We start from the raw sequence: 24,196 nt of genomic DNA, 5'->3' as shown, positions 1-24,196 counted from the left end.
GTTTCTTTCCCCCCACATGGATAGAAGTAGATAAACAGGAATTAATTCGAACTCCCACATGATGAAAAAAAGTAAAAGGTCTCAGAAGAAAATGATCCTATTTAACCACTGTACATTGCTAGTATCAGGAAATGAAATAATTGCGAATCTCGAGTAACTGGCCAAGTCGCCAAAGTCGCTAAAGTGATGATAAATCTTGTCAGTAAAATGGGCCCTATAGAAAGTCCATCTATTCCCAATCTCCAGTAAAAATAAAAAAAATTATCTATTTATAATCTTCCGCCAGCTAGATTAGTGGATCGTCCAATCGGAAATGATAAGAAAATGCATAGGTTGTTAGAAGGAGTTCGAGAATGCATATCATATTGTATACCACTTAATTAGCTTATTTCCTTTATGAGGAAGAAAGAAAAGTAAAGAACCTGCAGATATTGGTAAAAATACAATTATTGTTAACCAAGAAAAATAATTCGTGGTAAAGACAAGATACACTTGGACCAGAAAAACTCGTGCTCAAAAAGGTTTTTTTTAGCACGAGTTTTTTCAGTAAAAAAATCAAATGGATTCAAAATGTATTCAACTAGGGCTTTCTGGACCGTATCAATAAGCTAGACCCATACTTCGAGTTGTTTCATGCTATAAATAAACTCGAACGCTCAAGAAATCCGTTGGACAAGCGGATTCACGTCTCTTACAACCAACACAATCTTCTGTTCTTGGAGCAGAAGCAATTTGCTTAGCTTTACATCCATCCCAAGGTATATATTATATCAATCTACCCTTGTGTGCGAGATTCCTGGTGAAGCATATACTCGGGGGTGGGTGTAGGGCGAAAGATTTCAAAGCGGACTCCCCATTCATTAGATAGAGAAGATCCCCAAGATCTCGTGATCCGCTGCCGAACTTATTCCAATTTAATGAGCATTCTCAATATTATGCCTTGAAGAGGACTCGAACCTCCACGCTTTTTAGCACGAGATTTTGAGTCTCGCGTGTCTACTATTTCACCACCAAGGCATCTTGAAAGTGAATCGTATTCCATGAATATGATATCTATCTAGTGTGATGTACGGAATATATGACAAAGGTGGAGTGTTGAAGTATTTCTATTGATCGGTCGTGTCATATAGGTGAAAAGGGGGCAGAACCCTTGTTTTGTTATTTTAGTTAGGTTTAAGTCTGACGAGAATAATATTCTACGACAAGCAATTCATTTATTTTCAAGCCAACCCATTTCCTATCTATTATTTGATTGACTAATCCTTTATATTGTAATGTGTGAAAGGTCAGGATTGAATGTCGTGCCCTACAATTCTATGGAAATCGTAAAAACCTTGACCTCCTTCTCTGAGATTTCTGTCGGGGCGACAGAGCAATCCCTTCTTAACCAGTACCTCCCAGATTTTCTGCAGAGGCGTCCTTATTTCTAAAACACATCTTCTAACTTGCCATTCGTCTTCTTTCCCCACTGCGCTCATAGTTCCTTTGGTATGGTTAGGGAACGGGTTCTCGGCCATATTGCCGGCACCATCAAATCGTAAAATTCTAGCATCGATGAGTCCTTAAACTCTCTTTTTGAAGGCAAGGCAATTATCCGTAGAGTGCCCCTGGTTCCCGGCATGGTATGCACAACTAGCGTTTGGATCGTACCATTTCGGGTATGGAGGCTTAAGGGGTGCCATGTAATGGGGAGATATTAATTGCTTCTCCAAGAGTTTTGGGTACAGTTCCCCATATGACACAGGAATAGGACTAAATTGCGGTTTCTCAGGATTAGGTCTTACTGGCCTTTGTTCATTTTTAGGCTGGCCCTGGGAGGGTATAGTATTTCGTGGGAACGCAGTGACTGGTCTTTGGTTGTTCGTGGCATATACAGGGTAGGATGGGTAAGGAGGTGGTGTTTGATAGTAAGGGTTTTGAGGAGGGAAATAGACATTTGGAGATGGGTGATATTAAGGTCGGGGTTGATTTGGGAATGAATTGGGAGTATAACGGCTTCCAGTTCCTACAATGTAGGCTTTTGGCTCTTTCTTCCTCATGGATACTGCCGTTTTTAAACTTTCTGAACCTTCCATCCTCTCACTTTTGATGGCATTCTCAATAAGTTCTCCGGATATTACGATATCCGAAAAATCCTTCGTAGCACTTCTTACCAGCTTGTCATAGAATGGTGCTCTCAGAGTATTGATGAAAATGACTGTTATCTCAGTCTTAGTCAGTGGTGGTTCCACTTGAGCCGAGATATCTCTCCACTTTTGAGCATATTTCTTAAAGGTTTTTGCTGGTTTTTTTTCTATCATTTGTAGAGTCATTCGATCAGGCACCATATCCGATACATGCTTGTACTGCTCACAGAATGCTGACGCCAAGTCCTTCCAAGATCAGATCTTTTCCCTACTAAGCTGGTTGTACCACCGAAGAGTCGATCCTACTAGACTATCCTGAAAACAATGTATGAGTAGCTTATCTTCGTTTACATAACCGGTCATTTTTTGGAAAAACATGACAAGATGCACTTTTGGACATCTTGTCTCATCGTACTTTTCAAAATCAGGCACCTTGAACTTCGGAGGCAGAATTAGAGCGGGTACCAAACTGAGTTCCTAAGCACCTAGCACAGAGAAGACTTCAGTGCCTTCTATTGCCTTAAGTCTTTCCTCCAAACTCCTATACTTTTCTTGAGCCTCATGATCATCCATTTTCAACCTGGCTATTTCTGCTGGATCATCCAAATCTGGAACAATTGGATTGGCAGGATTAGCTTCAGGATTTGATATAAATATTTCTTGCCCTAAATGAGCAGGTGGCACCGGCCGTTGCTCCAGGTCTGTGGGTTCCCATTGGGTGTACCCTCTTTGTGTTGTGTGGGCGTGCGGCAGAGTGAATCTTGGGGGATAGAGCGGATCTAGATTGTGATTAACTCTTGACCGAGGTTCCTCGATGTCAGGGCTCTGCATGGGTCCCTTTCCCTTAACTAAAGCTGACATCATTTTCATCATCTTGGCCATTTGATCCTTCTGTTCGAGTGATTCTTCTCGAGATCTCACCATTAAGTCTCTTGTCTCTTGCTGCGAATTGGCCAATTGCTCTTGTAATTCCCTTTGGATTCTTTCCATCATTTCAATCCTTTCATTGAATTCAGCCTCCATTACTCTAGCTTGTCGGCGTGTCTTATACAAATAACGTGGTTCCAGTCTTGTGGTATTACAACTGTGAATTGTATGTTTTAACCTCAGCGAACGATTATGGGATATGCAATGAATTAATGAATGCATAAATGTCAAATGAATGTTAGTCATGAATGAATATGCAAGAATTTAGTGTTGATTTCAAGACGGCCCCCATTTAGGCATTTCATTTATCAAAAGAGTCCATTACAAAATACTTTGCCATTTTTGATTCAGCCATTACACAAACTTCCTAGTTATACCGCAATATTTTTTTCCTCGTGCTAAGAATTCTGATATGTTTGATCTTCGGCTTGGAGGGAATTGGCAAATGAGAGTTTCAGTTTCTTCTGATAGTTGTACCACGTGCATGGCTACCTCACGAATTTCATTGATCAAATAGCTCAATTTCTCGTCCTTTTCATAGAGGGTTCTTCCGTAGGCGCGAGTATCTCTTTCATACTGACTATTCTTTTCTTGCAAGGCTTCTAAGAGAGTATCTAGCTGTTGTTGACGAGATTGCAGTGTCTCTTCTAATTCCTGTATTTTCTCTCTCAGCTCTCGACGTTCAGATCGACTAGCTATTAATTCGGTAGACACAGTTTCGTATTCTGCATTCTTCTTTCTCAGCTCTAACATAGCCCGCGTAGCTTTTCCCTCTTCTTTCTTCTCTTTCCCTTTCCAAAATTCCATCCCGCCTTTGGTGTTGCTTAATTCTTCTTTCCATTCCGCTGATAACTTGCCCAACCCACTATTCTTTACAGTGCCTCTTAATTTCTTATTTTTCAGATGAAGATCTCTTAAGTCATTTCTTACGATCTTAGCTTCTCTTTGAACTTTCTCGGCTCTGGATTTTTCAATTTGAATGTCGATCTTCAATTGGTAGTTTTCTTCTTGAAGAGCACTAAGGTCCCGAGACATCATGACATTTTCTCGTTCAAATTCTTGTCTTGCCATTTCTAGTTCAGATGGCATTTCCTCCGTGAAAGGATTCTGGACGGTGTAGTTTGTCGACGAGATTTGCTGACTGTTCACCCGTTGCTTCCTCCATATGTCGTAATCTTGGGTGATAGTATCGGCGTATAGAGCCAGCTCCATCAGGTGAATCTTCTTCTAAGACTTCGCGGTGTCTCGGACCTTCTTCATATAACCTTCACCTGCGAAAGCAAACTCAGATTGTGCTAATCCTCTAGTGACGAGTATGAATTGTCGCGAAGAAAACTACTTCTAGACCAACAACGGAGCATAACCAACTCCTCCCCATAATCTGAGTAGTGGCACACAATCTCAGTTTCCTACCTTGTATAACAAAACCGAAGGGCGTATCCACGGGGCTCTCCAAGTTACATCTTCAGCGCGAAGATTCTGAAAAACTGAAACCCAATGCTGTTCAGTGACCTCCTTTGGCCATTCTTTCTCGAGATAAGCTTCTAACGGGGAAAATGTTTTAGAAAACATATGGAACGGTGTGCGCTTTACTTTCTAGAAGTGGCTCAAAATCCAAACATTAAGTAACTGCGCGCATCCGATAAAACGACCTTCCCCTTTCTTCCTACAGTTGCTTAGTGATCTGAAGGTTTCGGCCAGGATAGTTGGGATAAGGTTGATTCCTTGTTTTAACTTTTCAAAAAAGTCCACTACTGCAACCTCTATATGTCCCAGAACTTTTGGGAAGACGACCAATCCATAAATGGCCAAAGCAAACAGATTCACTCTCTTCAAAATATCGGGATGATTTAGGACCAAATCCCGCAGGGAAAACCATGGAATACAGCTGATTTCATTCTTTTTCTTTATTTGTTTCTCGGCCCATGTGTCGGTCAAGCCAGTCAACTTTACTATCTTTTTCTTGAAAGTCATCGACTTGGGCTCCTTCACATAAATCTGGTAGAATTGTACACTATCGACACGAAGTAAAGCAGCGTACTCTTCTATAGTTGGGGTCATGTCTTCCTGATTGAAAGTAAAACATTGGTAGACCGGATCCTAAAATCTGATCATGGCTTGAATCAAACGCTCGTCTATGTTGATAGTGATCAGGTGGGCTATATCTCCGTACCTCTCAGTGAAGATACCCCTAGTGTCCGAGTCCCACTGATTCCAAACCCGAACCAAATCTTCAAGGTTATTTTGGCGAACATTCACAGTTACATGTTCGGGCAGATTGGCAATACATCCCTCCACTAGACTATCCTCTTTTTCTTTCTGAGTTTTTAGAGACCAGTCCCGAACCACGGCATTCTTCTCAGTTGTTTGTATAATTGACTCTTCCATTAGAAACCCATTTTTTTGCAACCGATCTCTAGTCAACACCTTTCTAATATGATGCCTATAATGCATGATGGAAAAAAAATAAGGCAAAGACAAACAACCTTGATTAGTAATTAAATACAGGTAAAAAACATGGAAAATTTAACAAATCGAACTATCCGATCTAGTTTATTAAACAGGCCCAACCCCCTGGTAATGCAAAAGGTAAGAGGCGTTCCTCCCATGCACTTATTTTGGTGACTACTAAACGGACGAAGGTTCGGCATGGTTCCAATTAGGTGGCTCGCATGGTTCACTATATGCGGTTTCAGTTCTAGACAGGTACTCGAATTGTTTGCACTATCGTCTACTAAGACTAGTACGAAGCCTCGGTCGTAGCCCATCACAGGCTCACGAGTTCAATTCAAGGGATTATATTTACTTATGCCTATGCGGAGGGACAAGTTAACTCACGAAAGCATAAGTCATATGTAACCCGGAAGTATTCACTAGCTTGTGCGGAGGGATGAGTTAACTCACGAAGGCATAGTGTTTACTTCCACTTAAGCGGACGGAGCCCGGGTAGAGAGCTCATGTTATGCAAAAATGCAAGTGCACGGTGTGTGGGGAGAAACTCACAAACCTTTACGTTTTATTTTAAAACTACGAAACTAAAACTATAAAAGATAAAACAAGTTAGAAAAATATTTATAACATGATGCAGATGCATGATTTTTGAAAACAAAATTTGAGGATCACGACTAAATATTAATTTGAACAAAGAATTTAGAAACTTTTGACAACATGCGTTTAATTCGACTCGACTCTCAAAAATGGGTCCCCTGTGGAGTCGCCAGCTGTAGCGACTTAAAAATTTTGCTTTGGTCGCTAGTTGAGGTGATTATTAGAAAATTTGAAAACCGACTTTCGGTTTTATTAAAAAGGGGAGTCGCCACCGATCTTTTTTCTAGGTGTGATCGGACACCTAATAGATCATCTTTTTTAGAAAAGAAAATTTATTCTTGAACAAAAATGAAGGCCAAACTTGGCTCTACGCGAAAATCCAGAGAAAAATAGGGTTCGGGAGTCGGTTACACACGAGGAAGGTATTAGCATCCTCGCGACGCCCAAAATTGGTATCTTTATTAAACTCGTGTTGTCTTCATTTTCAAATGTACGAATTCAATTTGACATTTACTCGTGATCCAATTGAAAAATGAGAATTTTTAGTATTTGGTTTATTAGAAGGGTGTTCCGTCTTTAACACGAGCCGACGAATTTCACCCAACATAGCGATGAAATCGATGGCTTAATGTTAAATCGGTACATTGCCTTATTTATTGAAATTAAAAGACATGAATAAAAATCTTTAAAGTGGTGAACAACGAGATGATACAAAAATGGGAGGTAACAAAACATAACGGAGTTAGAAATACATCGAAACAAATAATATCTACGATAATAATATTAAAAAACAATAACAACGTATGCGATATTAAACATGATAACAATAGCTTTAAACATAAAATAGAGGCGAACATATATACAAACATATAATAATGAGTGGAGTGACATAAACGTAATATTAAAAATACTAATAGTACTATATGTATATATATATATATATTAAGGTATATACGTAACAACAGGAATGAAAAGTATTTACATAATAATATTGAAAATATGTACATACTACATATAAAAAGATAATATTAAAAATATACATAATATAAAGTCAACAATGGTATATGCAAATATATACATAATATCTATTAAAAGAATATACACATAATATATATGCATGTTAAAATATTAATTGAAACTAAAACTAATATCAAAATTATATACATAAACTTTGATTCAAATCAAACCAAACCAATTCTTCCATTAATTGAAATTGATGACATGACTGGTTCAACTATTAATTTGGTTCTGAAGACATTACCTAATAACATAAAAAGTAATAAAATATTATCAAATCAAACCAAACCAATTCCTCCATTAATTGAAATTGATGACATGACTGGTTCGACTATTGATCCGGTTCTAAAAACATTACCTAATAACATTAAAACCAATAATATATTATCAAATCAAACCAAACCAATTCTTCCATTAATTGGAATTCATTACAACCATATCCAAATACAAATATAATGATACGAGTCTCCAATACATAAAAATATAAATTGAAATACTTGTATTTAAAGTAATCAAGAAACAAACTTCGTTTAACATTAAATTATCTCATATCCTTTCTCTAATTATAGCACCAAGTGAAGCTTCTTGGACAAAAAATCATCCCTAACAACATAGAAAAACCCAATATCAATGGAAATTCATATCGAAATATACAAAGACAAATGCAACACATATTTGCATAAATGAAAGAAATTAAATTAAATTAAATTTCAAGGTATCGATTTTTTGATGTTATTACTTATCTATTCCTATAAATTTTTTAAATTATAATTATATATATATGCTACGATACAAATTGCATAAAAAATAATAGAAATGAGAAAATCATATAAAAATGCTTCTAGAAGAAATCATCCCTAACAACATAGAAAAACCAATATAAATGGGAATTCATATTGCAACATATAAAGAGAAATGGACATAAAAGAATGCAATTAAATTAATTTCTAGGGTTTAGGATTAGCTCGGGCTTCTCTAGCACATCCAAATATAAATATAGTGGCATGTTCCTCTAAATACATACATACAAAAAAAAACATAAATTGAAAATATTGATATCAGTTAATCAAGTGAAAATACTCCTATGATTTTTTTAACAATATGTTTGTTTGAACCTAAACAAACCAAGATATCTATTCAAGGAGAGATACTAGATCGATTGACTCACAAACTAACAGACCAATTGAATTGGAAAACTAATTGAATTGATTTTTATGATATCTTTTAATTATTTATTTTATCGAATCGATGGCATGACCAGTTTAACTATTAACTCGATTTTGAGAACATTGCCAATAAAAATTGCACTATAGAAATATAATGCAAATCCATATGAGAAACAACAAAATGCAATTAAATATAATTAAAAATATATATATCCATCTATGATACTCACAAGATAATCGAAAAATAAACTTATAACTTAACAAAAAACGATGCCTAAGATTAAGAGGGACCAATAGGGGCCTCAACCAACCTTTCCACTTCAAAACACCATAGAAAACCTCCGATCATAACATATTCAACCCTTTTGCTGATTAGATATCAACCACACAACTCAAATGAAAAAAATATACAAATTATCCAAATTCCAAGCAACTTTAATTAGGAATAAATATTAAAATAATACATAAACTTTGATTCAAATCAAACCAAATCAATTCTTTCATTAATTGAAATTAATTACAACCATATCCAAATATAAATATAATGATACGAGTCTCCAATACTAATATAAATTGAAAATACTTGTATTTAAAGTAATCAAGAAATAAACTTTGTTTAACATTTAATTATCTCATATCCTTTCACTAATTATAACACCAAGTGGAGCTTCTTGGACAAAAAATCATCCCTAACATAGAAAAACCCAATATTAATGGAAATTCATATCGCAACATATAAAGTGAAATGCAACACATATTTGCATAAATGAAAGAAATTAAATTAATGTTTAGGGTATCGATTCAATGAGAGATATTAGACCAATTGACTCACAAACAAATACAAACCAATTAAATCGACAAACTAGTTAAATGTTGCCTAATAACATAAAAACCAATAATATTTTTGGAAATTCAAGTTGCAGCATACAAGTGCAAATCCATGAGCATAAAAAATGCAGTTAAATAAAGAAAATTTACCTCTGGAGGCATCTCACTGTTGAGCATTACTATTGAGAGGAACAAGGCTGTCAACATACAAGCTCACATCAAATGAAGATGGAATACCTCTAATCACAACATCCTCAACCACTTGGCTTCCCAAATCATACCACACAAAACTGTCGATCCATCTGCCCCAATTAAACCACTTGTATCCAATGAAGAATAAAACTTCGTCACCATCTTTTGAGAAAGCCAAAGGTATTGCAACTATAGAACATGGCATAAAGTAGGGTTCCTTCCATGATATCAATTTAAACCAAGATTGTTTAACCCCATATTCCTTCATTATCCATACATCAACCACAATATCATTGGTTTCCCTATAAGTTGAAGTCAAACAAATGTCACCCCCCATGGCTTTTATGTGAAACCTTAAAACCTTATCTAAACAACCATCCGGTAATTCAAGGAAACGGAATTCCTCGCTCCCCAGATCAAAACCAACAAGCTCTTTATTACGCGATTCAGGAGTTCTAAAAACCATCCAATGTAAAGCGTTGTTAGCCAAAAACCCAAATTCTCGACTGAATTTATGATAAAAGCAGACATCCTTAATCCTTCTCCAACAATTGCTCCTCAAGCTGTAAACCTTAGCTTCCGAATGAAAATATTCATCATTGTTTCCATGTGATTGGACCATTCGAACCAATTTGTAGTCATCAGAAATGGGATCGTACCCAAATCCATAATAAGTTGAAGATGGAGATGAGAACCCTATTTCATTGAAAGGTAATACCTGGGATTTTCTTGTTGAAGGGTTCCATAGAAATATTCTATCATTGTCGTCTACTAGAGCCAGCAAACCATTGCAAGAACCCAATATTTGAAGGGTTTTTCTTTGTTCACCGAATGGGTGGTTGAGTCTTTGGGTAGTTTCGAATAGGTCGTAGTCGACGGAGAAGAAGTAGTCCTCCCAGTGACTGAGAATAAGAGAGTGATTGGTAGTGGTTTTGAGCGAATGGGAGAGGTGGAGTTTGATGAAATATGGGTTGTCGATGGAAGAGCACCATGGCTTTGAAACGCTCCTGAAGCGTAGAAGATCTTTTACACTTAACCGACATAGTATATCACTGATCATTTCATGTGGGAGTCTGGCCATTGTTAGGGTTTTCAGATGGCCAACAGTAAGCAAAGAAGAAAATGTTTTTTAGAAAAGCATAGCGTGAAAAACAATGCTTTTAAAGGTAAAGCATGGCGTGAAAAATAATGTTTTTTAAGGTAAGATTCTTTCTAATTTAATTATTACATTTTATTTTTATTTTTAAATTGTTTTAAAATTATGGTTAAATTATATTTAATGTCACTAAATTATTGAAAATTTTATGCTTTTGTAACTCAATTTTTAAAAATTACTAAATGATCATTTAGTTATTAGAAAGATTTTATTTAAGTTACAAGACAGTTCATTATTTCTTAAGTCTAGCTAGCAAGTTTCAAGCCAATTCAATGGTAGATACGGTGGATTAGTACCCCCTCCATGATTAGAATAACATGTTTTAGATCCAAATCAATCTGACAATCAGTGTCAAAGGCCGAAGAAAGTGTTTTTGAATTTTATTTCACAAATTTGTGACATTCAAAATTATGTCATGAAATAAAATGAATTGTAAAAGAGACAGGAAGAAGAGCTTTTGATTGGTGTAAGTTATGCGAACAGAGGTCATACAACATGTAACATCCTCAAAATCCCTTTGGTAGAAAAATAATATGAGATAGATTCTTAGTGAAATAAGATGTAAAGAAAGTTAGAGAAAAATGAAATAAGAAATTCAATTAAGTAAATTATAATTTGAAATCATATTATTAGAAATAATGAAATTTATAATTACTCAAATTAAGAAAATTTCGAGCACGGAATTTCATTTAGGGAGGGAGAAATGTAATGCCCCTAAAATCATCATTCTAAATTTTGTAAAGTGTTATATTCAGAAAGTGTATAGTTGAATTATTGAGTAATGGAGTAAAGTACATCAATGTTAGTAGAGGAAGGTATCGGAAATGGAGAATGTCCAAAAATAAATAAATAAACTATAAAATAATATAAAATGTATAGTATCATATTCTGAGATAAATTTGAGTTATTGACTAAGTTATGAAAAAATTAAAACTGATGGGGTCAAAGTGTGAATATTCAAAAGTTGAGAGGTTATAATATAAATTCAAAAAGTTAAAGGACTAAAAGTGAAAATAATCAAAAGTGAAAAGGACATAAATGAATATATGAAATTTGATCAGGGGTAAAATGGTCATTTAGAAAATAATAATAAATAAAATAAATAATTTTGAGGAAAATTACCAAAATGCCATTGGATGGATGAATGACGGCCATTAGATTTACTTAGTCTTAAAGTGTAAAATACAGGCCATTGATTTATAATCATGATGTTGGTGATATTTTAAATATTTTAATAAAAAAATGGTATTATAAAAGGGAGGAAAGATGAAGAATTTTTTTCATCCTTGTCTGCCCCAAATGAATGACATATGGAGGGAAAAAACATTTTCTTCATTTACAATTTAGTCCTTGATTATTCAATTTCATTATTTCACCCCAAAATCATGAGAATTTCTACGAGCATCAAAAAAGAAAATGAAAGTAAAGATCTTAGAGAGTATGTTCATCAATTAAAGATTTTAGAGAGTATGTTCATCAATTTAGAAGCAAGAAACTAGTAGATGGAAGTGAAGAAAAATAGATGGAAAGAGAAGCAAAAGAGAAGAATTTCTTGTCAAAAGAGGTAAATGTTCAAATTAACCTTACTTGTATTTCAATTCGTTGAGTTAAATATATTATGAATGGAAAGTATAATACATGTATTTTAATTTATACATTAGAGAAAGAAAGTATTGATGAAGTATGACATGAAGAGGTGCCAAATTTTCAAGCGAGTGAGTGAATATGATTTATAATTATGACAAGTATTAAGGTAAAGAAATTAATATGTTACGTATAAATATAAGTGATTAATTTCGACATTAACTAAAAGTATAATAAATGTATGTGATTAGATGAAAGTTAGTGCAAAAGAACCATGAGAAATAAAATGTTTCTACTAAAACAGTTTTTGGACAGCACAAGTAACTACAATACAAATTGCATAAAAATGAGAAAATCATATAAAATGATTCTATTTTAGAAGAAATCATCCCTAATAACATAGAAAAACCCGATATAAATGGAAATTCATGCTGTAACGTACAAAGAGAAGTGGAACACATATTTACATAAATGATTGTAATTAAATTAATTTCTTGATCTTAGGATTAGCATGCCCTTCTCTAGCATATCCATATATAAATATTGTTTTAAATACATACGAAAAACATAAATTGAAAATACCACAAACAAATTTCGTTCAACATTTAATTACTACATATCATTTCTCTAACTATAGTATCAGGTGAAGCGTCTTGGACAAAAAATTATCTCTAACAACAAACCCATTAACCCACAAACAAATAGAGACCCATTGAATCGAAAAACCAATTGAAGCACAGTAGAAATATAAATGAAAATCCATATGAGCATAAAAAATGCAATTAAATATTCCTCTAAATATATAAAAAAAAACATAAATTGAAAATACTCATATCAAATGATCAAGAAACAAGTTTCATTCAACATTAACACATATCATTTCTCTAATTATAGCACAAAGTGAAGTACTTGGATATGAAATCATCTTTAGCAACATGATTATTTAAACTGAACCATATCAAGGTATCGATTCAAGGAGAGACATTAGATCGATGAACCGACAAAAAGTACAGACCAATTAAACCGATTTTGTATGATTTTTTTAAGTATTTATATTATCAAACCAGTGATATGACTGATTTAACTACTAATGCGATTCTAAAAACATTGCTTAACAACATAAAAAGCAATAGTATATTTGAAAATTCAAATTTAACCCTAAAAATATAAATGCAAATCCATATGAGCATAAAAGAAATGCAAAGAAAATTTACCTCTCGGGGCATCTCATTGTTGATCATTACTATTAAGAGGGAAAAGGCTCTCAACATGCAAGTACACATCAAATCATGAAAAAAATATGTATTGTAATACTATTGAACACAAGTTCTATTTTTGGATTTTCAATCAAAGATATATAAAAACACGAAAAGTGTTATAATAATAATGTTAATTATAAGTTAAAAGAAGAGATATTTCTTTAATTGAGTTAGTGACTCAATTAAAAGTGACACAAACTCAATAAAATATTTAAATAAATTAATTTATGTATTAATTATAAATAATTACAATAAAATTACATAACTTTAATTATTCATGTGCTTTCGACATATATCTAAACATATATATAATTAAAATAATAATAATTTAAAAGAAAACTTATATGTTAACAAGAAATTATGCCTACGATTAAGAGGGTCTCAACCAACCTTTCCACTTTAAAACACCATAGAAATCATCCAATCATAACATATTCAACCCTTTTGCTTATTAGATATCATATCACACAACTCAAGTGAAAACAATATACAAATTATCCAAATTCCAAACAACTTTAAGTAGGGATAAATATCAAAATTATATATGAATTTTGATTTAATATGCAATTTGATACAAGAACTTTAATTTGATGCATTTATACACACGAAACTTTGATCATAGTTCAATATATACATGAAACTTCAATTTTGATTCAGTCAAGCACATTTAAAGAAAGAAAAACATCAATTTATTTTTATATGGGATAAATATAAATATTTTTATGTGCAATATACAAACATAAAATGATTCAATATCAACAATTGTGTTAATAATTTGTAAGAATTGGATCAAATAAAAAATTACACAAAATTAAAATTTATGTATATAATTACACATTGAACCAAAATTAATGTATAATTTTTATATTTATTCCTTTCCATTATCAATAACTAATTATATTCTTTGAATTCAATATACATATATATATGTAAATATAAATATAATGATGTCATCCTCCAATACATAAAAATATAAATCGAAAATATTTATATCTGATACTCGTAAAGTAATCAAGTAAAGTTCCTTAAACAAGAAATCATCCCTAATAACATAAAAGAACCCACTATAAATTGAAATTCGTATTGCAACATGCAAAAAGAAATGCAACACATATTTGCATAAATGAATGCAATTAAATTAATTGCTAGTGTATTGATTCAAACAGAAACATTAAATCGATTGACTCACAAATAAATTAAGATCAATTGATTAAAAAACCAATTAAATCAATTTTTTATTTTATTGAATTGATGGTTTGACTAATTCGATATTAACCCGGGTCTAAAAACATTACCTAATAATGCAAAAACCAAAAATATATTATCAAACCAAACCAAACCAATTCTTCCATTAATAGGAATTAATTACAATCATATCCAAATATAAATATAATGATATCAAACTCTAATACTTAAAAATATAAATTGAAAATGCTTGTATCTGATACTCAAAGTAATTGAGAAACAAACTTTGTTTAACATTTAATTACCTCATTTCCTTTCTCTAATTATAACACGAAGCCAAGCATCTTGGACAAAAAAATCATCCCTAACAACATAGAAAAACCCAATATAAATTAAAATTCATATTGCAGCATACAAAGAGAAATGTAACACATATTTGCATAAATGAAAGCAATTAAATTGATTTTCAAGGTATCGATTTAAGGAGAGACACTAAATCAATTGACTCACAAACACATACAGATCAATTAAATTGAGAAACCAGCTAAATTGATTTTTTATTATTTTTTTAACTACTTGTTTTATTGAATCGATAGTAAGAAGAAGCGATTTGTTATCGAGCCGTTTTATTGGGAATAACGAGAGCATCTCTGAACACTCAAAGTTTTATATCTGAAGCAAGTTTTCAAGAAACTGCTCGAGTTTTAGCAAAAGCTGCTCTCCGGGGTCGTATCGATTGGTTGAAAGGCCTGAAAGAAAACGTTGTGCTTGGGGGTATGATACCCGCCGGTACCGGATTCTGATAACTCATTCTGAAAACATTACCTAATAAAGTAAAAACCGATAATATATTTGAAAACTCAAATTGCACCTTACGAATATAAAAGCAAATCCAGTTAAATAAAGAAAATTTACCTCTGGGGGCATCTCATTGTTGATCATTTAGAGCATTACTATTAAGAGGGACAAGACTATCAACATACAAGTCCACATCAAATGATGCTGGAAGGCCTCTAATCTCAACTTTCTCAACCCTTTGGCTTCCCAGATCATACCACACAAAATTGTCGCTCCTGCTGCCCCAATTACACCACTTGTATGCAATGAAGAGTAAAACTTTGTCACCATTTTTTGAAACAGCCAAAGGTACTGCAAATGGAGAATCTGGAATAAATTCGGGTTGGTAGCATGATATCAATTTAATCCAAGATTCTTTAACCCCATATTCCTTCATTATCCATACATCAACATTACTGAAATCCCTAAAAGTTGCAGTCAAACAAATGTCACCCCCCATGGCTTTTATGTCAATAAGAAAAGCTTCATCTAAACAACAATCCGGCAATTCAAGGAAACGGAATTCCTCGCTCCCCAGATCAAAACCAACAAGCTCTTTATTACGCGATTCAGGAGTTCTAAAAACCATCCAATGTAAAGCGTTGTTAGCCAAAAACCCAAATTCTCGACTGAACTTAAGATAAAAGCAGACATCCTTAATCCTTCTCCAACAATTGCTCCTCAAGCTGTAAACCTTAGCTTCAGAATGAAAATATTCATCATCGAGTCCACATGATTGGACCATTCGAACCAATTTGTAGTCATCAGAAATGGGATCGTATCCAAATCCATAGTAAGTTGAACGGGCTATGTAAATCGATGGAGATGAGCACTGTGAAACGTAAAACCAAATCCATGGACTTGGAGATGCGAACTCTATTTCATTGGAAGTTAATACCTGGGATTCTCTCGTTGAAGGGTTCCATAGAAATATGCTATCGTTGTGGTTTACTAGAGCCAGTAAACCATTGCAAGAACCCAATATTTGAATGGATTTTTTTGGTTCACCGAATGGGTGATTGAGTATATGGGTTGTTTCAAGTGAGTCGCAGTTGACGGAGAAGAAGTGGTACTCCCGGTGACGGAGGATAAGAGAGTGATTGGTATTGGTTTTGAGGGAATGGGAGAGGTGGAGCTTGATGAAATATGGGTCCTCGATCGAAGAACACCATGGCTTTGAAACGCATTTGAAGCGTAGAAGATCCTTTACACTTAATCGACCTAGTATATCAATGGTTATTTCATGTGGGATTGTCCCCATTGTTAGGGTTTTTGGATGGGTAAGTGTAAGCAAAGAAGAAAAGGTTTTTTTAGCCATAAGAGAAAGCAAGGCGTGAAAAATAATGTTTTAAAACAATGTGTTTTAAAATTATGGTTAAATTACATTTAATGTCACTAAATTATTGAAATACTTATGCTTTGGTAACTCAATTTTAAAAAATTATTAAATGATCATTTAATTATTAAAAAGTTTTTATCTAAGCCACAAGACTATTCATTATTTCTTAAGTCTAACTACTAAGCTCCAAGCGACAATTCAATAATCGATTCGATGGATTAGTACACCCTCTATGATTAGAATAGCATATTTTAAATCTAAGGCAATCTGACAATCAATGTCAAAGGCCGAATAAGAAAGATTTTTGGATTTTTTTTCACAAATTTATGACATTCAAAATTGTGTCATGAAAGAAAATGAATTGTAGAAGAGACAAGGAAAAAGATCTTTTGATTGGTGTATGTTATGCAAATAGAGAATGTCATACAACAATGATTTTATCATCCTAGGGATTTAAATGAAAATTTTCGAATAATTTAATGACAATTTTTTAACTTTTTCAAGTTTAGTGACTAAAACGCAAATTTACCTTTAGTTTAGTGACCTCGAATGTAGTTTAACCTTTTTTTTAAAAAAAAATTCATATTATAAAAGTATAAAACGGATTTTTCCAAAAGCCTTAAATATTAAAGTCAAACTTCGATCCATATTTCAAGAGGTTTTTTTTTGCTCAAGACTATCTTTTGGACCTCATACTTTTGTTTAAATCCTCTTATATATAGAAGAAAGAGATTAGCAACCTGTTTGACTAAAAAAACTAATATTTAATTTGCATGTCTTTTGGTTACCAATATATCTGATATATTAGTAAAAAAACATGTTTTAAATCTTTTGCATAAAATCAAATTGAATGATGCCACACTATTACCAACTCTGGTGGTTACTACACCACTTTTAATGACTTTTTATAGAGATTAGTTTGTTGACATCACTCTTTATCGACAAACACCGGGTACTTTCCAACACATTTGCTTAACATGCCTTAATATTGCCTATAGTATTAATAAGGTCAGTCACTACATGTAATGTCCACTTGACAAGCATTGAAAGGCTGTAAAACATATTGTTCATTATCTCAAAGATACCCTGCATCAAGGGCTTATCTTTCGATCTTGTCCCTCCTTACACATCACAGTTTACTCTGACTCAAATTAGGAAAGCAACACTGATGATCATCATTCAACAGTTGGGTATTTTGTATTTCTTTCAGCAATATAGGTTGGATTATGAAGAAAAGTTTAGCCCGGTGGCAAAAATCACAATTGTTCGAGTCTTACTAGCATTGGCCACTGGAAAGTCTTGGAAGTTGTGGCAGATGGATGTCAAGAATGCTTTCTTACATAGAGAACTTGACAAGGACATCTACATAGAGCAACCAAGAGGTTTCGAGAACAAGATCCATATCAAGTATGTGTACAAATTGAAGAAGGCACTCTACGACTTGAAGCAGGCTAGAAGATCAGCGAGTTCTTAATACAAAGTGGTTTTTGCAGTTGCTCATTCAAATTCTAATTTATTTTTGAAAGCAAATTAAGGAAAACTAGTCATAGTGTTAGTATATGTGGATGACTTAATCGTCACGGGAGATTATTGCGAGGAAATCTAACGAACAAAGGAAAATTCTTTTTAACGCCGAAGCCCAATCCGATTCGCCAGATTCGGATCTTGAGTGTTACTACACGAATACAGATATAACTTAAACTATTTTTTTTTGCTCAATAATGATAATACAATACCGCGAATGCAATAAAAAATAGAAAAAAGCACACCAACCCCCAGTCAAACAGACCACTCCGAATGTCAAAAAACCATTCACAAACAGAACCCAAAAAAGCACCAAAAACCTGAAATCCCTCTCCAAAATGTAGCTCATTGATCAAAAGAATAAAAACCAACATTGAAACACCATATGACCCATACAACAACAAACCCTCACACTTGAACTACCATAATTAACACCAACCAGACTCACCACCAAGCCTTAAACAAGCAAGGCCTACTCATTCTAGCAATTGCTAATGTATCTGCCATTTCATTACCATTCAGCTTAGCTAATGAAAATGATAACTTTGCCACACAGAAAATCCTCCTTTCAAAATCTGTAAATGTAGCTTGTTACGACCAAGGTCTCCTTTTTTGTCTGAAATCCAGTTATAAACCACTCTCGAACCCATTTCAACAATTAACGAACTTGATCCCTTCCAACCTATCTCAATAAACACATCCAGCGTAGTGATAATTGCTCCTAATTCAGCTGTCTTAGCATCACAGGCATCACTTGGACTCAAGAATAAAGCTCTAACAATACCTTCATCATCTCTCATCACACTTCCACCTCCCAAAGCACCCTCAAAAACAATTCCACTAACGTTAAATTTCAACCACCCATGTAGAGATAACACCAACCTCTTGAAACTGATTTAGAAAGACTACACTTATTCGGACAAAACCACCATAATCTCTCTTGAAACATGCACTCGTTGAAAGCAACTCTTACCCATAATAATGCCATCATCTTGGAATGAAAGATCAGAGTATCCATCGACAACACTTTATTTTCAAACACCATATCATTCCTCGCAACCCAAATAGACCAACAAGAAGCAGCAATTGCAATCAACCACAGACTCTTACAAGAACCAAAAAACTTCACTTTGAAACATAACAAGTAAAATTCTTCAAAGTTGTTCACCACTTTCCATCCAACGTCCCACCAATTAAAAATCCTCCTCCAAAACCCAACAATAAAATTACAATTAAAGAAAAAATGGTCTGCCCTCTCCAGTTCCCGATTACACCAAGGACACACATTCAATATGGCTTGTAGTTTCACCCTTTTCTTAAATAAGAAATCCTTCGTGGGTACTCTGTCAATAGCTAGCAACCAAAGAAAGTTACGCACTCTTGGAGGAACTTTTAATTTCCATATTTTATCAAAAGCAAAAATGGAATCATCCCTTTCACCTATTTGTTACAATTTGTGAATAAATACATTTACGAGATCTATTAAAATACATACACATAAAGAAAATATATACACAAGAACAATAGATAAAGAAGGTTAATGACAAAATATTTTCAAAATAAATCCTAGCTTATTACAATTATGATCAGTCAAAACTTCTAGGAAATACTACTGACTTTTAAAACATCATCACACTTATTATGTATGCATAATAGTTCGATATGTCATTTTACTGGTGCAGTCCTGATGTGGTCCCTCTTGGCAAAATCTCTCAGTGTTTTTCCTGAAACGTAAACACACATAGATAAGCTCATAAGAACTTAGTGAGAAAACATCATTTACCTTAATGATACTTATATAATGCAATTGATGATTCATGATGACGATCTTGTTATTCTTAGACATATACTTCGCTTTTTGGCGAATACTTCCTAAAATTATGTTCCTTTCATACATCCTAGTCAACATACTTTATCCTGAGTTCAATTCTAATTTCTCTCTATGACTTCGATTCTTCATTCATGTTCGTCAGTCTTAACATTCATATAATCATACCAGTTTCCATTAACCAATGCAACCAGAATATTATTTCACACTCAAACTTATCCCAGAACCATTGTATAATCATCATCCATAAATGAGCACATGCACAGTTGGCGAATACCTACTTCAAACGTTCAAAACAACTTTCAATGCCAATTCATTTCTTTTCTGTATTCTTTCAATTTATCATCTTCAGTTGACATTTAACCATACAAAGTTCTTACCTTGTAACTGATAAAATTCTTTATGCTTTACTAAAATTTATAATCACACTTAATAGTCATATTACTTCATACATAATTTGCCACACGAAAAGTCCTTTAGAATACACCATAGATGACATTTTCATGATATGCCACACAGACAGTACATCCATAATACGCCCCATAGGTAATTCATTCAATGATCTAGAGTACGCCATAGAAACACTCTAGTCAGAGTTCGCCACACAGACAATCCTTTAGAAGATTGTCATAAAGGTAATTCTTTGTTGTTATGTTTGCACTATAGATTTGCCTAAACTTACTTACGTGAGGTCCGCCCATCATTGCTTGGACAAGTAAGAAACCACATTAGGTAATAATCATCATTTAATTCCTTCTTAGAGGGTGTTATGGCCATGGACTTTCTTTTTAGAGTTAGTGTTTATTGTCCCAATGGACCCATTCTTTCTCACTGTGGTGACCAGATACAGACTCACTTTACAGACTCTCCATGCACTGACACAGTCCAAGCTCAACACTTTAATTCGCTAGCATAAACCCAAGTGAAAACTCATCTCATCACATACACTCCAGACATTTATATACAACTATATTTCAACATTAAAATATTTATACATTATTCTTCACATACTTGAAATTATCAGATTTCATACTAATCATACATACTATGCTCAACCAACATTCATACAATCGCAAATTCATCATACTATACTTCTTTTATTTCTATTTCATAGTTTGATCAATTTTTACAGACACATCTTGATATGAACAGTATACATGCAAAAGTCAGTGAAGAACTCACTTGATATTTACATCAGCAGCTTTGCTCTAGATCTAACCTCTGGCGTGCAATCAGCAGCAACCACTGCTTAAAGAACATAGAAACACTATTACAGACCCAATCACATGCATTTTACCATCATCACAAGCACTAACAAACCCCATGCAAAGCACTTTCTTTTAATCTTACTATTCAACCATAGTTAACAGACTTACTCTTTTAGAATACCACAGGCATAATTGTAATAGTTAACCAGGATATGAAATAATCTTCTATTTAAGATATGAAATAATCATACATACTAATCAAGACCTTATCCGCCTTGTGGAAAAGGTTAGAAACTCTTTATACGACTAAGTCATTGGCTAATCATTTAGTGTTGAAACAACGTCTATTTACGTTTCGCATGAACGAAGGTGAGCTTCTTAGAGATCACATCAGTCAATTTATTACTCTTTTAAATGATTTAAAGAATGTTGAGGTTCATATTGACGATGAAGATCAGACTATGCTATTATTGTGCTCTTTACCCCATTCATACAAGTCTTTCAGGGAGCCCCTGATTTATGGCAGAGACAAACTCTCATTCGAAGATGTGAAAGGTCATTTATTGAGTAGAGACAAACTCGACAATAAGCTTCATTTGGATAGCAAGACAGATAGGCAAGCTTCTGTTTTGGTAGCATCAAAGAAACGAGATAAAAGGTGTCGCTATTATAAAAAGCTAGGTCACGTCAAAGAAGATTGTTATAAATTGCAAAATAAAAAAGCTGCTGACAGTAACGAGGAAGATGTAGCTGGTGCTAATTTGGCCGATGAAAATGGTGATGATTTCTTATTAGTGTCAACAAGCGATAACACCAAGCTCACGTCTGAGTGGATCCTAGATTCAGGATGTTCTTTCCATATGTGTCCCAATAGAGAATGGTTCTCTACATACAGTTCGATTGAAGGTGGAGTTGTGCGCATGGAAAATGATTCATTTAGTAAGGTAATTCGTATCGATACTGTTAAAATTAAGATGCACGATAGGACGATTAAGACACTCTCAGATTCAGGTATGTACCTGATTTACGAAAGAATCTCATCTCCTTAAGTATTTTAGACTTGAAAGAATTTAAAATCAACATCGAGTCGAACGGCATTAAAGTATCTCGTGGAGCTCTCGTTTTGTTAAAAGGTAAAAAAACCAGCAGCCTTTATATTCTGGAAGGTTATACAGTGACCGGTGAAATCGGACGTCCCCCGTCCATTACGGAGTTGAAGTCAACTTGTTTGAAGCGGAGGCAACTTGGTCATAGGAGGGAAAAAGGTATGATTGTTTCGTTGAAGAAAGGTTCTCTTTTGGATGCAGGTTTTGAAAAGTTAGGGCACTGTGTTCGTGAAAATCAGACCCGGGTTAGTTTTGATTTGGCAGTGTACAAGTCGAAGGCTAGAAGTCTTCCAGTTTCTAAGCACAAATTCGACTCTTTGGCAAAGATGGCGTTGTGGAAATATGAGTCAATGTGGAGATTTGTTAAATATGACTCCTATTTTCAGTCAAATTTGAAAAATAATCTTTCAGTTAAACTCTGTTTACTTATTTCAATCAAACACTGATTAGTTTAGATTATTTTATTATTATTTGATCTATGAATTTAGCCTATAAATAGGCTCTTTTACAACCTTAGAAAATATACCCATTAGAGATTAGAACTCATAACACATTTAGAGAATTTTGTGTTTACGTTTTATAGGTTCTCTGTTTTCGGGTTTTCGAGTTTTCGGGGTTTAGTTTTTATCTCCATCTTTTGTACTCTTCGTTCTTTTGCCATTATAGTAAATTTATCTTTGCCCGTGATTTTTTATCCTCTTTGGAGGGGTTTTTCCACGTTAAATTTGTGTGTTCAATTTCTCAATTTATTCAGCTATTTTCTTATTCGTTGCTTAATCGGGTCGAAATCCTAACACCAACTAACATATAAATTTGACATTCAACAACCAATAACCTACACATATAATGGAATACACCAATCCTGTACAAATAAAGAAATACTCAGGCGGATACTACCTCGCCAAACAAATTGTTTTAAGGCTTTGCGCCATAACCCTACACCCGCAAGAACTGAGGTGTTACAATCTTTTTGTCAGATTTCATATGAAAGAACTAGAAGAACTCAAACACTTTCTTGGACTTGAAGTAGAACGCACGAAGGAAGGATTATTTTTGGGCCAACAGAAATATGCAAAGGATTTTCTACAGAGGTATGGGATGCTTGACTACAAGCCTATCTCCACTTCCATGGATCCCAACATAACATTACGAGCAGATGAAGGAAAACATTTAAAAGATGTAACCATGTATCGACAATTGGTCAAAATTTTTACCTATCTCACTCTAAATTGACTAGACATAACTTATACAGTTGGAGTGGCTAGTCGATGCATGAGAAATCCTAAGAAACCTCATCTCGATGCAGTACGACAAATGCTAAGGTATGTTAAAAGCATAATTAATTTTGGTATTTTATACAAGAAAACAAAAAAAAATGTTTGGTGGTTGGATATTGTGACGCCGACTATGCTGGAGACTATGATACGCGGCTATCGACAACCGGGTATATCTTTAGCCTTGGATCAGGAGTAATATCATGATGCAGTAAGAGACAACCAACAGTGTCATTATCAAGCACTGAAGCAGAATATCGATCGGCGGCATCAGTGACACAATAGAGTACTTGGCTGAAACAACTAATGGAGGATCTTCGTCGGCCAACAAACTATCAAGTAAGGCTTCTCTACGATAATTTATCAACCATACGTCTAGTAGAGAATCCAATCTTTCATGCAAGGACAAAACATATAGAAGTGCACTATCATTATATTCATGAGAAAGTCCTTTAAGGGGATATCAAGATGGTGCCAACAAAGACAGATGAGCAAGTTGCTAACATATTCATCAAAAGTTTGAATAAACCAAAGTTTAGAGAAGTTTAGAGAAGTACTCGGTATGATATGCAAATCATTTGTGGAAAGAAGT

At 34.0% G+C, this 24,196-nt stretch overlaps 2 protein-coding genes across 4 annotated transcripts; both read right to left on the bottom strand.

Annotated features, from left to right (window-relative positions):
* Nucleotides 1-7,515: 7,515 nt before the first annotated feature.
* LOC107926215 (F-box protein CPR1) lies at nt 7,516-10,421 on the bottom strand. Of its 2 annotated transcripts, none has more exons than XM_016857002.2 (2): nt 9,263-10,421; nt 7,516-7,721 (listed from the first exon to the last, which is right to left on the bottom strand). In XM_016857002.2, exon 1 carries the CDS (start codon nt 10,383-10,385, stop codon nt 9,276-9,278), a length of 1,110 nt encoding a protein of 369 aa, XP_016712491.1. In that variant the 5' UTR covers nt 10,386-10,421; the 3' UTR covers nt 7,516-7,721; nt 9,263-9,275. The 2 variants fall into 2 exon arrangements, with proteins under 2 accessions (XP_016712491.1, XP_040931500.1); XM_041075566.1 differs by lacking the exon at nt 7,516-7,721 and adding an exon at nt 8,840-8,973.
* A 4,203-nt stretch (nt 10,422-14,624) lies between these two features.
* Nucleotides 14,625-16,625, bottom strand: LOC107926221 (F-box protein CPR1). 2 transcript variants are annotated; one of them, XM_016857009.2, is made up of 2 exons: nt 15,404-16,625; nt 14,625-14,852 (listed from the first exon to the last, which is right to left on the bottom strand). In XM_016857009.2, the coding sequence occupies exon 1, from the start codon at nt 16,584-16,586 to the stop codon at nt 15,417-15,419; it is 1,170 nt and encodes a 389-aa protein (XP_016712498.1). In that variant the 5' UTR covers nt 16,587-16,625; the 3' UTR covers nt 14,625-14,852; nt 15,404-15,416. The 2 variants fall into 2 exon arrangements, with proteins under 2 accessions (XP_016712498.1, XP_040931499.1); XM_041075565.1 differs by lacking the exon at nt 14,625-14,852 and adding an exon at nt 15,123-15,313.
* Between the last annotated feature and the right edge of the window lie 7,571 nt (nt 16,626-24,196).

Source organism: Gossypium hirsutum, chromosome A08, assembly GCF_007990345.1.
Source record: "Gossypium hirsutum isolate 1008001.06 chromosome A08, Gossypium_hirsutum_v2.1, whole genome shotgun sequence".
In the NCBI taxonomy this organism is placed as follows: domain Eukaryota; kingdom Viridiplantae; phylum Streptophyta; class Magnoliopsida; order Malvales; family Malvaceae; genus Gossypium; species Gossypium hirsutum.
Note: the sequence above shows the minus strand (reverse complement) of the source record. Positions and strands in the feature narration are given on the sequence as shown.

Excerpts from the sequence above, each read along its gene's own strand:
- LOC107926215 (XM_016857002.2), bottom strand. The coding sequence starts at position 10,385 with ATGGCCAGACTCCCACATGAAATGATCAGTGATATACTATGTCGGTTA.
- LOC107926221 (XM_016857009.2), bottom strand. The coding sequence starts at position 16,586 with ATGGGGACAATCCCACATGAAATAACCATTGATATACTAGGTCGATTA.